At 41.2% G+C, this 14536-nt stretch overlaps 1 protein-coding gene across 1 annotated transcript in view; it reads right to left on the reverse strand.

The window, feature by feature from the left end:
* Positions 1 to 10464, reverse strand: part of GLDC (glycine decarboxylase) — a 50959-nt gene extending 40495 nt beyond the window's left edge. Inside the window, exons 1-3 of the mRNA XM_061629509.1 lie at positions 10024 to 10464; positions 9500 to 9578; positions 1000 to 1135 (exon numbers count right to left, since the gene is read on the reverse strand). Coding sequence (XP_061485493.1) covers positions 1000 to 1135; positions 9500 to 9578; positions 10024 to 10335 — 527 coding nt within the window. The 5' untranslated portion in view covers positions 10336 to 10464. The remainder of the gene's footprint in view (positions 1 to 999; positions 1136 to 9499; positions 9579 to 10023) is intronic.
* Positions 10465 to 14536: the final 4072 nt, after the last annotated feature.

Here is a 14536-nt window from a genome sequence, read left to right on the forward strand (position 1 = left end):
GACTGGATGAGAGCTAATAAACTGAAACTCAATCCAGACAAGACTGAGACACTGTTGGTGAGCTCTTTCCCTGCTCAGATGGTGGATGCTTATCCTGTTCTAGATGGGGTTACACTCCCCTTGAAGGAACAGGTTCGTAGTTTGGGGGTCCTTTTTGACCCTTCCTTGTCGCTCGAGACTCAAGTGGCCTCGGTGGCACGGAATGCGTTTTACCACCTGCGCTTAGTAGCCCAACTACGCCCCTATCTGGACAGTCATGATCTCGCCTCGGTTGTTCACGCTCTGGTAACTTCTAGACTGGATTACTGTAACGTGCTCTACGTAGGGCTGCCCTTGAAGACTGTTTGGAAACTTCAGCTAGTGCAAAATGCGGCAGCCAGGCTGTTGACGAGGAGCAATCGGTCTGCGCATATAACACCTGTCCTGGCTCGCTTGCACTGGCTACCTATTTGTTTCCGAGCTAGATTCAAGGTGCTGGTGTTGACCTATAAAGCCTTACACGGTGTGGGACCACAATACCTTGTGGAACGCCTCTCCCGCTATGAACCTACCCGTTCACTTCGTTCAGTATCTAAGGCCCTCCTCCGGGTACCAACTCACCAGGATGCCCGGAGGACTGTTACTAGATCTAGGGCCTTTTCTGTGGTGGCCCCCGAATTATGGAACAGCTTACCGGAGGAAATACGCCTGGCGCCTACGGTTCTTTCTTTTAGGCGCCAGGTTAAGACCTGGCTATACTCCCAGGCATTTTAATGTTTAATGCTTTATGTTTATGTTTTTAGTTTGATGTGTTCCTTTGTTACTGATTTTATTCTATATTGTATTTTAATCTTGTTTTGTACACCGCCCAGAGAGCTATTAGCTATGGGCGGTCTAGAAATGAAAATAAATAAATAATAAATAAATAAATAGCGTAGGTGTTTCTATGTATCCCAACACATTAATAACATGAAATATACAATATAGGTGTGTTTGTAATGATAAAGCATGGTACATTACCATCCTGCATTCTCCAGCATGTTCCTCACAATGGCTTGAGGGACTGAACAGTTGTAATAACCCATCCCGATATAAGATCTCCAGATCTTGTTCATGTTGGCAATACTGTGTAAAGTTTCAAGAATTTCATTCTCACCTAATTAAAACAAAATGTTATTTACAGCAGAAATCTTGTAAAAGGATTTAGTAATGTCAAACATTTTGAGGCTGTTGCCCCATATAATTCAGTACAGGTCTACTACCACAGACACGATGGTTGAAGCTCAGGTACATTTTCCCTTCTACTCCATTTCATTTGTCTGCTTCCTCTGCCTATCATGACGTGCTGAAATCCACAGAAGTGAGGCAAATAAAGATTTATTACAATGAAGAGATCATTCATATTTACTACACTCCAACTGGTTGCTCACATCCAACTGGTCACTTTTCAACAATTATCTTCAGTTTCTTGGGTAGTGTAATGTAGCATGACTTTTCAGGGGACTTTGAAAGGCTTGAAACTTATTTAAGATACAAATCTCTTTTAAAGGAACTGTATTACCTTCTCTGCATTCTTATGTTTCCTTAAACCAGGTGTGACCCTTCAGATGTTGCTGAACTACAATTTGCATCTTCCCTGAGCATTCGTCATGTGGGCTGGGGCTGATGGACTGGGCGATTCCAACCATATTTGGAGGGCCACAAGTTAGCCATGTCTGCCTTAAACCAATAAAAGGTGGACCAGCTATTTAATTTCCTCTGAGACCTGTAAACTCTGTGGCATCATACTGGAACTTTTAAAAAAACTAGAGAAAGTAAACTGCTGAAGGGTCATAATTCATGCCCTTTGGCTGCTGTTGTCGCAGCTGCTCTGATATGGCTGTGATATCATAATGAGTTTAGCAAGTCTTGGGATACACACCTGGTATGGGACAATGGAGAAAACATTTATTTTACATCCTGAGGTCCACAGCAACGTTTGCTAAATTGCATGGGAAAAGTTACATAAGTTTATCAAAGAATTTTGAATGACAACTTGGTGTCATTTGAATAGCCTCCATACTTTTTGCTCAAAAGGGATAGATTTGTCAAGGAGTCTACCCTTGAAAATAGCACTTAAAATAAAGAAAACTGGCTACCTGTAAGCAAAAAAAAAGACTTCTGGTAGTCTAAGCTATTTAAAACCTTTTTCTACCACTATATCTACCATCATGCTTTGATTTGGATTCCTGCATTGAGCAGGGGGTTGGACCTGATGGCCTTATAGGCCCCTTCCAACTCTACTATTCTATGTTTCTATGATTCCAATAACCTCGTTGTGCTGTTACATCATGGGTAGACCAATATAATGCAGACCCACTCTGAACAAGTTGAGAAAATCCCTGGGCCAGATGGCTGAATGCCATTATCAGGATTTGCACATGTACATATTTATTTGCAAATTACCTTTAGGTATTTTTTCCCCTTTAGGTAAATTTTTCAAGGGTTTACAAAATCTGTGCAGTAAGACAGAATACCACTGCTTCGGGATGAGCTTCAAAACCACAGAATCACTTACTCAAACAAATATTTTGAACAGCTTTAAAGTTCTTTAGCTACTACTCAGACATAAAGGGCAGATACTAACACAAACACTTGCTTTGCTTCTCCCTTATAATGCTTCCGTTAATAAATGATATAATCCTAAAGGAGAATAGTCTCCTCTTAAGAAAAGCCATCTGTTTTTCTAGGGAGACACCTTTGATGCAGAGGATAATAATGTAAACACCTTACTGAGGAAACAGTATTGGCATTACTTCTCCTGGGAGAAAAGTCACACACAAGTTTACACATAAATCTCACTAAAACTATAATTCCCCCTATTTCCAATGTTCAGAGGTGCATGATGATGTTTACGTAGCAGAAATAGCACTATTTCACATACAAGAGAGAAAAACCCTCAGTCTCTCATAAAGACATATTGCCACCTCCTCCCTCCCTCTCTTTCACATCCCCCCCAATTAGAAAACCCTCCGAAGAACCTTGTTTTCTAGTTGTTTACTCTTGAGAAAGTTGTATATTTGGGCAGACACTCCCACTTCCTGCACCCCTACCCCGCCATACAGACAGTATTAGCCTCTATCAGCATATTAATAGATGACTTAAAGTCTGCCTTTATGCATAATCATTTTAAAGCTATCATCTGTTTTTATATGAAAAATAATTAACACCAGAGCTGTCGGTCTATAAACTAGAAGAAAGGGATGTCTACACGTATGGTATAGATCAGTGGTTCTCAAACCTTTTTACCTCACGGACCACTTGAAAGATGCTGAGGGTCTTAGGGGACCACTTAATCATTCTTTCCTGCATGTTGCAGCAATTGTAATTTGCTGTGCTAGATTCTGTGTGTTTTAATTTTACTTAAATTGCTTCTTTTATTTCTTATAAATTGTATTTTATCATATTACAATTGGAATTACATAGCACAATAAAATACAGTACAAGACAGTTTGGGAATCTCTTGCCCTAGCATATGACAAACTCTATACTTAAAGAATGTAGGTGGGACTGCTATGCTTCAACTTATTGCGGGGAAAAACTAAACTCCCAAAAGTTCAATATCAAGACGATTTCCCCTGTCCTCTGTGATCAGTTCCAGAAGAGATGTTTGCAGGTGAGGGGTGTGTGTGTTTTTCTCTGTTACAATTTATCTGCATAATCTTCATTAAAAGCCTAGCCTGCATTAGTCTTCATTATAGAATTAGTTTTGATTTTTCATTTTTTAAAAAAATGCATTTACTCCCCTCCACCTTTGATCACGAACCAGTAAAACAAAAAAACCCAGAACAGACAGAATGCAAATTAGCAGGGTTTTGTTGTTGTCGCCAAAATATACTTTCAAAGAAAGAGAACAGGGGATTTATCCAGAACAATGGATGCCAGACACCAGAAGGGTATTTCTCAAGGGATTTAGGCAGCCCAGAATAGTGGCATATAGATGAAAGATACACCTATGTCCATTATGGGAACACTGTCGAGAAACAGATGGCCTCAGTATGAACCACATTAAAGAATTCACTTAATCTACATTGCAAACATGACCCTTAAGTATTTAGTGCCTATGACTCTGGTACCCTGATGCTAAACATTTGCCTTACATATCATCCTGTACTATGGGAATCATGTTTGTGATGCTGGTTTGATGCTTGGTATGCTCAGTTCTAATCACTCATGTGTCCAATGATCAGGATCATGCCACTAATAAGTTACTTCTCTCTTATTATTTTCTATTTTTTCCTGTCCTTTTCATACTCAACAGGGCATGATCCATCAAAAGCCTAAAGTACAGCAACATAATACCGTTACAGCGAAATCAGATAACTCCAGTTTCAGATCAGGTTTTTTTAATGATATGTTTTAATTGCAGGAAACTTTTTGAATATGCCTGTTAAAACAACAAATCAACACTTGTACTCTACAGGTCTACTTTCCCCTACCTGACAGCCTAGTCCAAGGTACAAAACATGTCAAACACTTTTGTATGCAGTATTTATCTTGATATAATACAGACATTGGCCTTTGATTGTGAATCTCCTTAGTTAATTTTAGGCTTATTGTGCCTCTTTATTGTGCAATGAGAAAGCTATAAAGCAAAGTACTCACTTAAGTGGGAGCTGGAAATACAAGAGGACAGTAAACACCCATTAAGAAACACTTGGAAATTAGCCATCCTACTGCTTCCAGTTTTCTAGGGCAGCAGCAAAGATGAAATGCATTACACCAAACACACTACACTGAAAATAGTTGAGTAATCCTTCAGGAACTTTAGCTGGCAATTCTTTTTGCTGAATAAACGCCTGCTGCTGACCTTGTTTATTTCTCGTAGCTGGGGGTATTGCATAACATGATTAGAGGCAATGATCTTAATGTACCAAGAATAGAGTTCATTGATCTTTTGGCACTGTTATCTCAGAATGGGGGGAGGGGAGCACTGCACATGCAGGGTCAATGTTAGCATGTATGAATCTTCAGAAACAAGGGGCTACTTTTCCCTGGAAGTGTGCCCATTTCTACATAGGCCTCGCATAGTTTCCCAGACACATAGCATCAAACTTGTTTCCAGATACCACAACTGTAGCTTATTAGCCTAAAATTAAGAGAAAAATGTTAAGAGCTTGGTCAGTTGCTAATTAACAAGACATAACATTCACAGAACTGGTACACTAATGTAAGAGGCAAGTCATATCACTTCATTGAACTACCTCAACTCCGAATTTCTCATTTCATGTTACTCAGCTCTCCTGACATCTGCAGATATCTGAAATACAGAGAGCCAGTCTGCATGTAACACCATGGCTAAGGATGAACAAGCAATTTAGTATTATTAGTTTAACTTGTTGACTTTTGCCACAGGAGTTTTATTGTAGATAGCCTGCAAAGCCTAAAATAACGTTTGGTCAGTTCCCAATTGCATTTTGATCCTGGCAGAATTATCCTGTAATATACAGAACCACAAATAATGGACTGGGAATGAAATCTCGCTGCAGAGGACAGAGAGAAGAGACCCTTGTTGGAGAGAGGGGATAAAGAGTTCACCATTATTATTTTTTAACAAAATTCTGGCTGCATTTCAAGAAAAACTGCAAGATGAGAGGGTAGTCTAGGTGATATTTACTACTTTTTTTAAAAAAGGGGGCATAGATGAGTGCTGCTATACTTTGTTACTATAGTGTGGAAGTATTCAGCTTTTAAAGTAGTAAAATAAAGTGTTTTTAAAATATTGGCAAAATGACAGGCAACTAAGTTCAATTGTCAAAAACATCACACGTATAATTTAACAAGTGCCTATGATACCTAAGTTACTATACATCATGCCATGCTAACTACTAAAATGAAAGCATCAGCTGAAGGCAGGAGGGAAACCATGTTTTCTCAATGGTCTGGTTCACACTAAATCATTGTTAACTATGGTTTAAAAGTGAACACAGAGTGTGCTGGTGCACAGGGTGAAAAACATGGTTGTTTGCTCCTCTGCTGTTGCTGCACTGCCAGCAGAAAAACCATGGTTTGTCTTAGCATTATGTCTGAACCTGTCTCTTAGCAAACCATGACCTGTAATCTCAGTAACATCTGAATCAGACAGGCTGTGTGAGCCCTGGACTGGTGCCTGGACTAAGTGGTGGGTTGGATAAGGGCCAACAAACTGACTCTGAATCTTAGCAAGACAGACGCACTGTGGGTAGGTAGTTCCCAAGCCTGGATATCTGGTCGATTGCCTGCTTTGGATGGGGTTGTACTCCCTCTGAAAGAGCAGGTTCATAGTCTGGGAGTGCTCCTGAATCCATCTTTTTCACTAGATAAAGGTGACCTCAGTGGCTACAAGTGCTTTTTATCAGCTTCAGCTGGTAAGACAGCTGCACCCATTTCTGAACTGGGATAGCCTGACCACTGTCCTCCATGCACTGATAACCTCCAGACTGGATTACTGTTATTCACTTTATGTGGGCCTGCCCTTGAGGTTGGTCCAGAAGCAGCAGCTGATGCAAAATGTGGTGGTGCAACTGCTCATGAGACAGGATATTGTGAACATGTTATCCTGATGCTGAAAGAACTGCATTGGCTGCCAATTAGCTATCCAGCCAAGTTCAAGGTGCTGGTTTTGTTGTATTAAGCCCTATACAGTTTGAAACCAAGGTACATGAAAAATTGTCTTACCCCTTATATACAGAGTTGAACACTACATTCTGTGGGCGAGGGCCTCCTGCAGATACCATCTCATCAGGAGTTCCACACAAAATAGGAATCAGGCCTTTAGTTTTGTGGTACTTACCTGCTGGAATTCACTCCCTTTAAATATTAGTCTGTTGTCTCTTCAATGCCTACTAAAGATCTTATAAGGCTTGTTGAAAAGGAGATCTTTTCCACAAGCCTTATAAGTAGATAACTTTATCCCAGTCTGCATCTGCATTACAATTGCTCTTAAGATGCTTTTATTGTTTACATCCCTTGTAGTTTGCTGCCCTGGACTCCTTTTGGGAGGAAGTGTGGGATATAAATTTAATAAATAAATAAAATAATAAAGGGTTGTTGTTGGCTTACTGCTCATGGTTTGTTTGGGGGAAACAAACCACAATCCCAGACTTGAACATAATGCTAAGCCAAACCACAGCTTAGCTCATGGCAGGAACAAGGGAGAAGTGAAGCGACTATGATTTTTGCTTTGTATGCTAGCATGCTATGCTATGGTTAAGTAAGGTTTAAAGAGACATGTGAATGCTGCCAATGTCAATCTATATTGTGGAGCAGAATAATGCATTATGCATAATACAGAAATGCATTATGGAGAAATGCGGTTTCCCCATAATAGTGCTACTTGTGAGACAGGACATCTGGAACTCCAGCAACAACTAATAGGCACTTCATGTATTTGTTTGATTCTGACATTGATACAGTGTTGCCGCAGGAGGGTGGCATGCTCTTGCACTCAGGTCCTGCTTGCAGGCTTCCTATGGGCATCTGGTTGGCCACTGTGAGAAAAGGATGTTGGTCTAGATGGGCCATTGGCCTATTCCAGCAACTCTTCTTATGTTCTTATCAAATATATTTTTTTCAGGACTTGATCCAATCAGAATACATGGAAGGGGCAACTAGGAACAGACTGAGTTTTTGTTCAAATGTATTTTACAGGGACAAAACCCACAAAATATATAGACATACTTTTTAATATTAGACATACATTGCCCTCTTTTGTACTGAAGTATTACATGCAAGTACCAAAAAAAAAACTCTGTAAAAAACCATTGCATATTTATCACCTAAATCACCAGTGGTTTGGAATACGCCTCAGATATTTGTTTGAATAAGTTAAACTGTGTATATATTAGTGAAATTAAGTTTCCTGAAATGAATGTAACCATATACCCTTCAACAGTAGCTCTAGGTTATCTTATTTAGATAGGATTGCGTTCAGCCAAGTTCTACTGAGAGTACACTCATTGAAATTAATAGACCTAAGTTAGTCAGGTCCATTAATTTCAGTGGGTCTACTCTGAGTATTGGATACAACCCAAAAATTACAAGTCACAAATATTATTTCAGGTAGAGATTAATATAATCTAGAGTTTTGAAAAATATTTTCAGCCACAAATAGAGAAGGCAGCTTATTCAAAAAGGCTAAGTCTAGCCTTCGCCTGTCTAGAATCTCTTTCAGATTATTGCTTCTTTGGTTGTTTCATTCTGGCTGCTGCTTCTCTTGTGTGATGTCATCACAAACTAACCAGATTGAACTGGCCAGGAACCTGACAAAGGCTGCTGGGCCTAAAGTTTACATTCGAACTGCAGTTTGCTGATGAGCAACATCAAAATGAGAGCAGGACAATTCAGTGCCTGCTATATTGAAGTGTTGTCACAGATTAAAAAGAAGAGATTATTCTTGGTGAAATAGTCTCTGGAGGATCCAAAAGTGACAAAATTACAACTGGGCAATTATTTAACAAGGCTTGATTAAACAATAGGTGTTATTAACACATTTTCCAGGAACAGATATTTGGTTTAGATAGCACTGTTATGTTAAGTACTTAAGGAGATCTTGATAAAACTAGATATAATCCAGTTTAAAAGTGTTTTATTTTAAAGCTGCATCTTGCCCTTTTCAAACTCTAGAAATTGCCCCAAGAACCTTTATAAACAACCAGGAAAATTTTGAGCATTGCAGTTTTACAGACAGGAGCAATTTGATGACATAACACAAGAAAACTTTCAGAGTTATTCTTTGTATTTGTGTATCAACAGCTACATGATGCAACATCATCACTAATAAAATTCAATTGGCATTGCAAACTGATACACCTAGAACAAATAGTGTGGATCAAGATGTTAGAATCTGAACTCCTAAACAATTTCTCACCCAGCATCTTATGCATATCTAATTCTTAACAACTTGATTAATGAAACCTACATGAGGTACATCAATGTAAAAATGTAATGCTATCTAAAACTGCCCATCCTTCATAATGGCAGGAAAAAGTGATCTCGCCTGGATTGTAAAATAGCATAATAAACTTTATTCTTTGATATTTTAAACATTTTTAAAACATTTTGAACAGCAGCATTTATACACATGACAGCACATAATACATTGGAAGTTTCTGTGTTCTGTTTTTAACAGATAAAAACCTCTCTCCTATCCTATAAATAAATAAAAATCCAAGGCATCAAATGTCATTTTAAAAACAACAATAACATGCACATTAGATTAGCTTATTCATATGATGCTAGTTTTAAAGATGACTTTAAGAAATTATCTGAACTGGGTTAAAGACTATAATGAGTGCCCTTGCATGTTTACACTTCATTTGGGAGATTTTAAATAGCAAATTCAGCTTTTGCAACACTCCTTGACTACTGAATCTACTCCTGATGGGGGAAAATCAACCCTCTTACCCAGCTATACTGATTAGACTACAAGCAATGAAAATCAGAGGGGGAGAAGACTTCATATCAGGCTTTTATTTGTTTCTAAGGTGAAAGGAACACTTACAAATATGGTCATCCATCTTCAGAGGCCTTTGCAAGCGGATATTAGCAGGAATTGTTTTATCGATCAACTCGTCGATACTCTAAAAACACAAGGGATATATCAGAAGCAGCGCATGAAATCGCCTAAACTGCACCAAAGGCACATATTCAGACAAAGGGGCCAAATATGAGGAACTGAAGGGAAAACTCAGAAAAATCTTTGTTAAAAGACCTCAGTACTAGAAAGGGGTTTATGAAACACGATTTAGATCTCTCCTCCCCCACTTTCGAAAGCTCTTTACGCTAAAGTGAAATGAGGCCAGATGGCGTGCCACGGTGAAAAAGATACTGAGTGTTGTGGAAGATGAAAAGAATTACTAGACAAAGCGGAGACTACCCAGAGCGCAGATAAAGGGGGGGGGAGAGAAGGGGGGAGTGTCAGACTGGGGTGTTTCTTGGGGGAAGGGTGAGCAAAGAGCTTAGCTTAAGCAGAAAGATCAGAAAAAAGAGACGGGCAGAATGGGAGTCCCGACGGAGTTTCCTCACCGACAGCTCCACGGTCTGTAGCATCTCTCGCTTCCCTTTTTCCCCCGGGCCGATGTGCCGCTCGGAGAAGTCGTCGTGCCTGGGCAGGAGCCTCTCGATGTGCCTAGAGGTGCTCGGGGCAGCGGCGGCGGCACTTTTCCCGATGGTACAACCACTGCTACTGCTGCTGCTGCTGCTGCTGCTGCTCCTCACGCCAGCCAGTCTCTGCTGATCCCGGTGTCCCCATCGGCCTGGCGGCTTCTTGCCCCCTAAAGCGCTGCAGTGGGCTCCCCGACCCACAAGCCGCCCCCACCACTGGACACAAGACTGCATGGTGGCGACCGGGCACAGGGTTCTCTTCTCCTGGCTCTACAGAGGCAGGCGCGCACAGAAGCCGGAGAAGTTAGTTGCTCTTCAAAGGCAGCGACACCTGCGACTCACTTTCTGGCCGCGAGGTGCCCCTGACCAGCCTTATAGCTCCACGCCAATGGTAAGCCGAGGAGGCGGAGGCGGGGCCCCGCTAGCCCCGCCCCGCCTCAGACCGCCCCGTCAAAGCCACCTGCTGAGAGGTCCGGACCCCTCCACGCAAACCCTCCCGCGCCAGCCAGCCCGTTCCTCCCTCCCTCGGATGGACTAAACCGAACAGCTCAGAGAAGAAATGACCCGAAGCTGGCTTGCAGCCACATTTTCGCGTAGCCGCGCGTCGTTAGCACTTTCTTCTCTTGGAGCAAAGGCAAAGTGCCGCTGCGCTCACGAGATCCATAGGCGCCGAGCCGAGGAGGCACAGACCCTCTGTTAATGACACCCCCCGTTCCCCCTCTAAACACCCTTGCTGAAGTCTGATCAGGCGATATTCCCATTGCCAACCCCTAGTTTTTTCCTGCCTCCCCCCCCCAAAGTCATAAAATTATATGGCCTTCGGTAATATCCCCTCTTCGCTTTCAGGTTCTTAGCTGTAATTCGTTTTTAATCGCCTCCCTCCAAACTAAAGTTTGACTTCTCCTGCAAGGACCCCACCTGTTGCTAGCCTAATCTGTCCGGCAAGATTATCTCTTCTTGCAAACACGAAGCATTTACATAGTGGTACCTTAGGTCAGATAAAGAGCAGGTTAAAGCAGTGCCTGAGAACAGTTGACAGCATCTTGTGTTGTACCAAGAACTTGTCTTTTCCACTTATTGTAACTGTTGTGCAGGGATGGGATTTGGGGTACAGGCAAGGGCATAGTCAGGCAGGGTCACGGGGTGGTGGTGATGGTGTCATAGACCTCTTCCTTTTTTGGGAATAGGGTCCCAGCAGGGTCCTTGTGTGCAAGCTAATTGGCATAAAAGGGTAGCATGTTAGCCACTGAGAAGAGTCTTCTCACTTGGCTAACAACATGCTTCCTTTCACACTGATTGGAGCCAATCAGAGTGAAAGGAGGTGAGTCCGTCACAAAGAAGACTCTCCTTAGTAGGTAACACAGGCCTCCCCTTTCATACTGATTAGCTCCAAGGGTAAGTTAGACGTGAGCTTCATGGCAAAGTAGACTCTCTCTGACTCTCTCTCTCTCTCTCTGACCTCTCTCTCTCTGACTCTCTCTGACTCACTCTCTCTCTCTCTCTCTCTCTGACTCTCTCTCTCAGGTTTAAATGTTGCCAGAAACCCTTTGATTTTAAGAATTCTGAAATGAAGCCAAGTGTGGGACTAGGATTTGGGAGACCAAGATACTTTGCCATGAAGCTCACTTCTAACTTACCCTTGGAGCTAATCAGCATGAAAGGGGAGGCCTGTGTTACCTACTAAGGAGAGTCTTCTTTGTGACGGACTCACCTCCTTTTGTATATATATTGGGGGGGAGGAGCCTATAACACAGCAATTTTATTCTGGTTCTATAATTTTGTAATTGCAGAAGAGATGGTGAATCTTGTGGGTGTTGGTGATGCTCATGAAGGGACCCTACACTTCTGAATTTGCCACTACACTACTGGGTAGAGGCCTGTACAAACTGGCATAGGCGATTGTATACAAATAGTAAACTAGGCCAACTTTCAGATGAAAAAACAAACATGCTTAAACTCTGGCTCTCGCTGTCAGGGCTTACTATGAGCTATGAGATGCCAACAGGATTGTCTAGGCTCTCAGTACACTGTATGTTAATTGAGACCTCAACAAATCACCACAATCTATTGACAAGAACTGCTGCATAATAGCATTTTTAAAAAGTCTTGTCCAACATCAAACATGGCATCTCTCTCTCTCTCTTTTCTGATACACAACTTCTCCTTTCCCACCCCAGCCAGCTATCGCATGTATTTAAAATTCTCCTGGCATCAGACAGCCTCACCCCACATGATATCCGGTAGCAGGATCAAAACAATCGGCCACAATTTGCAAGCAGAAAAATGCCCTATGTGCAGAGCAGATAACTTGGGGAAGTTAGTCAATCAATATATATACAAAGCCTCAGCATGCTGCTGAGGGAACAGCTCTTATTGGGCTGCCTTATCCAGCCAGCACCAGCCAGTCATCTGTCCATGGTCCTGACAGTCCATACTTTTATTCATTTATTTATTTTATTAAATTTATATTCTGCCTTTCCTTCCAAAGGAACCCAGGACAGTCTCTTGTGATCCTGCATAGGTGACTTTGCCCTATCAGATGTGACTCTGCTCTTCTGGAGCGACCCTGCCATTTCAGTACGTGCTACTTCTTCAATCCAGCCTTCCCAGTGAGCCTCAAACCAAGTAAAAAGGGGACATATTTGCTTCCTATATATCTTGTTTTAATTGGACATACAACTAGTGCTACTGTGGATCACCCTTTCTGGATTATCCTCAGGATGAATGTGTCACCCCCTTGTTGTTGTTATGGGTGTTGTGTGTGGGTGGAATGATTTTGGGTGCTCCCTGGTGAGAGGAGAGAGCTCCAAGGGTACAGCATGCATAGCTTTGCCCCCACCTTTTGGTGACAGCATAAGTTGGGGAGGGAGTAACAGCAGAAATGGGAGCGATGCTACTGCCTGTACACACATGCTTGTGTATTTGGTGGGTGGGGCAGGTTGTCTCTGTTGTATTTTTGTGCTTTATCTGTCATTACTTATTGGGATTATTATGTTAGTTGTTTTAGTTTATATTGATGTTTAAGATGAACTTTTAAAATGTTTTATATTGTTTTAAATGTGCAATTTTGTTTTTATTGTATTTGTGATTTTTTTATCATATTGTAAACTGCTTCAAGGCGGCTTCTGAAGTATGAAGCAATATACAAAATAAATTCTTCATCATCATTATTTTGTGTCAGTTTTTTAAGTGTGTAGACCTGAGGACAGGAGCTGCTTTATCACTGACATTTTACAAGCCACTCCAGAAACCTTTTTTCCCCCCGAAGAGTTGAATAAAAACGCTTTGAATAAATATACAAAATCTGATTATTGGTATAGGGAACAGTACATTGGAGGGGAAAGGAGCTTAATGTGGCTCTTAGTATATTGTTTTTACATCTATGCTAAGAATATTATAAAATGATATTTAAAGAAAGTTATATCCCTTAAACTCATAAATGCACTAGCATGATCTTTAGATAGTGATCTGAAAATTGGATTTGAAGTATATGTGTTAGTTAAAGAAGTTATTAGGGTTGGTTTGTTTTGTGCTGTAGGGCATTTTAGGAAAAATAAGAGTAAAAAGGAGAAACAATCTAAAATCAAAAAGCAAGTATATTTTAAAACAGATTTGTGAATAGGCATAAGTTTAAGCACAGTTCTTCATTTATTACTGGGAGCAGGGTAATGGCTGCTGCATAGAAACCAATTAGCAGGAGACTTTGAAACTAACAGATACATACATATTAAGCAAATGTCTGAAAAACATATCCAGTGCCAAAAAGAAAGGTTCCCAGTTTGCATACGCACCAAAGACTCACTATGTGGCGATACCCATCACTCATATGGAGTGATTTGTATCTCCAGGGCCGATGAACTGCATCCTAGAGTATTGAAGGAACCAGCCTAAGAACTCTCAGAACCACTGTCTATTATCTTTGTGAAATCATGGAGGATGGGTGAAGTGCCGGGTGACTGGAGGAGGGCTAATGTTGTCCCCATCTTCAAAAAGGGCAAAAAGGAGGAACCAGGGAACTATACAACAGTCAGCCTGACATCGATCCCTGGGAAAAATCAGAGCAGATTATAAACCAGTCAGTCTGTAAGCACCTTGAAAACAATGCAGTGATTACTAGAAGCCAACATGGATTTCTCAAGAACAAATCCTGCCAGACTAATCTTATCTCATGTTTTGATTGGATAACTTCCCTGGTAGATTGTGGGAATGCTGTGGACATAATGTATCTCTACTTCAGCAAAGCTTTTGACAAAGTGCCCCATGGCATTCCGATTAGCAAGCTAGTTGAATCAGGTGGATCCACAGCTGGCTATAGAATCATACTAAAAGAGTGCTTATCAATGGTTCCTTCTTAAACTGAGGGGAGGTAATGAGCTAGGTACTACAGGGCTTGGTCCTGGGACCAGAGCTCTTCAACATTTTAATTCATGACTTG

The sequence above is a fragment of the Rhineura floridana genome, chromosome 1 (genome assembly GCF_030035675.1).
Source record: "Rhineura floridana isolate rRhiFlo1 chromosome 1, rRhiFlo1.hap2, whole genome shotgun sequence".
Classification (NCBI taxonomy): domain Eukaryota; kingdom Metazoa; phylum Chordata; class Lepidosauria; order Squamata; family Rhineuridae; genus Rhineura; species Rhineura floridana.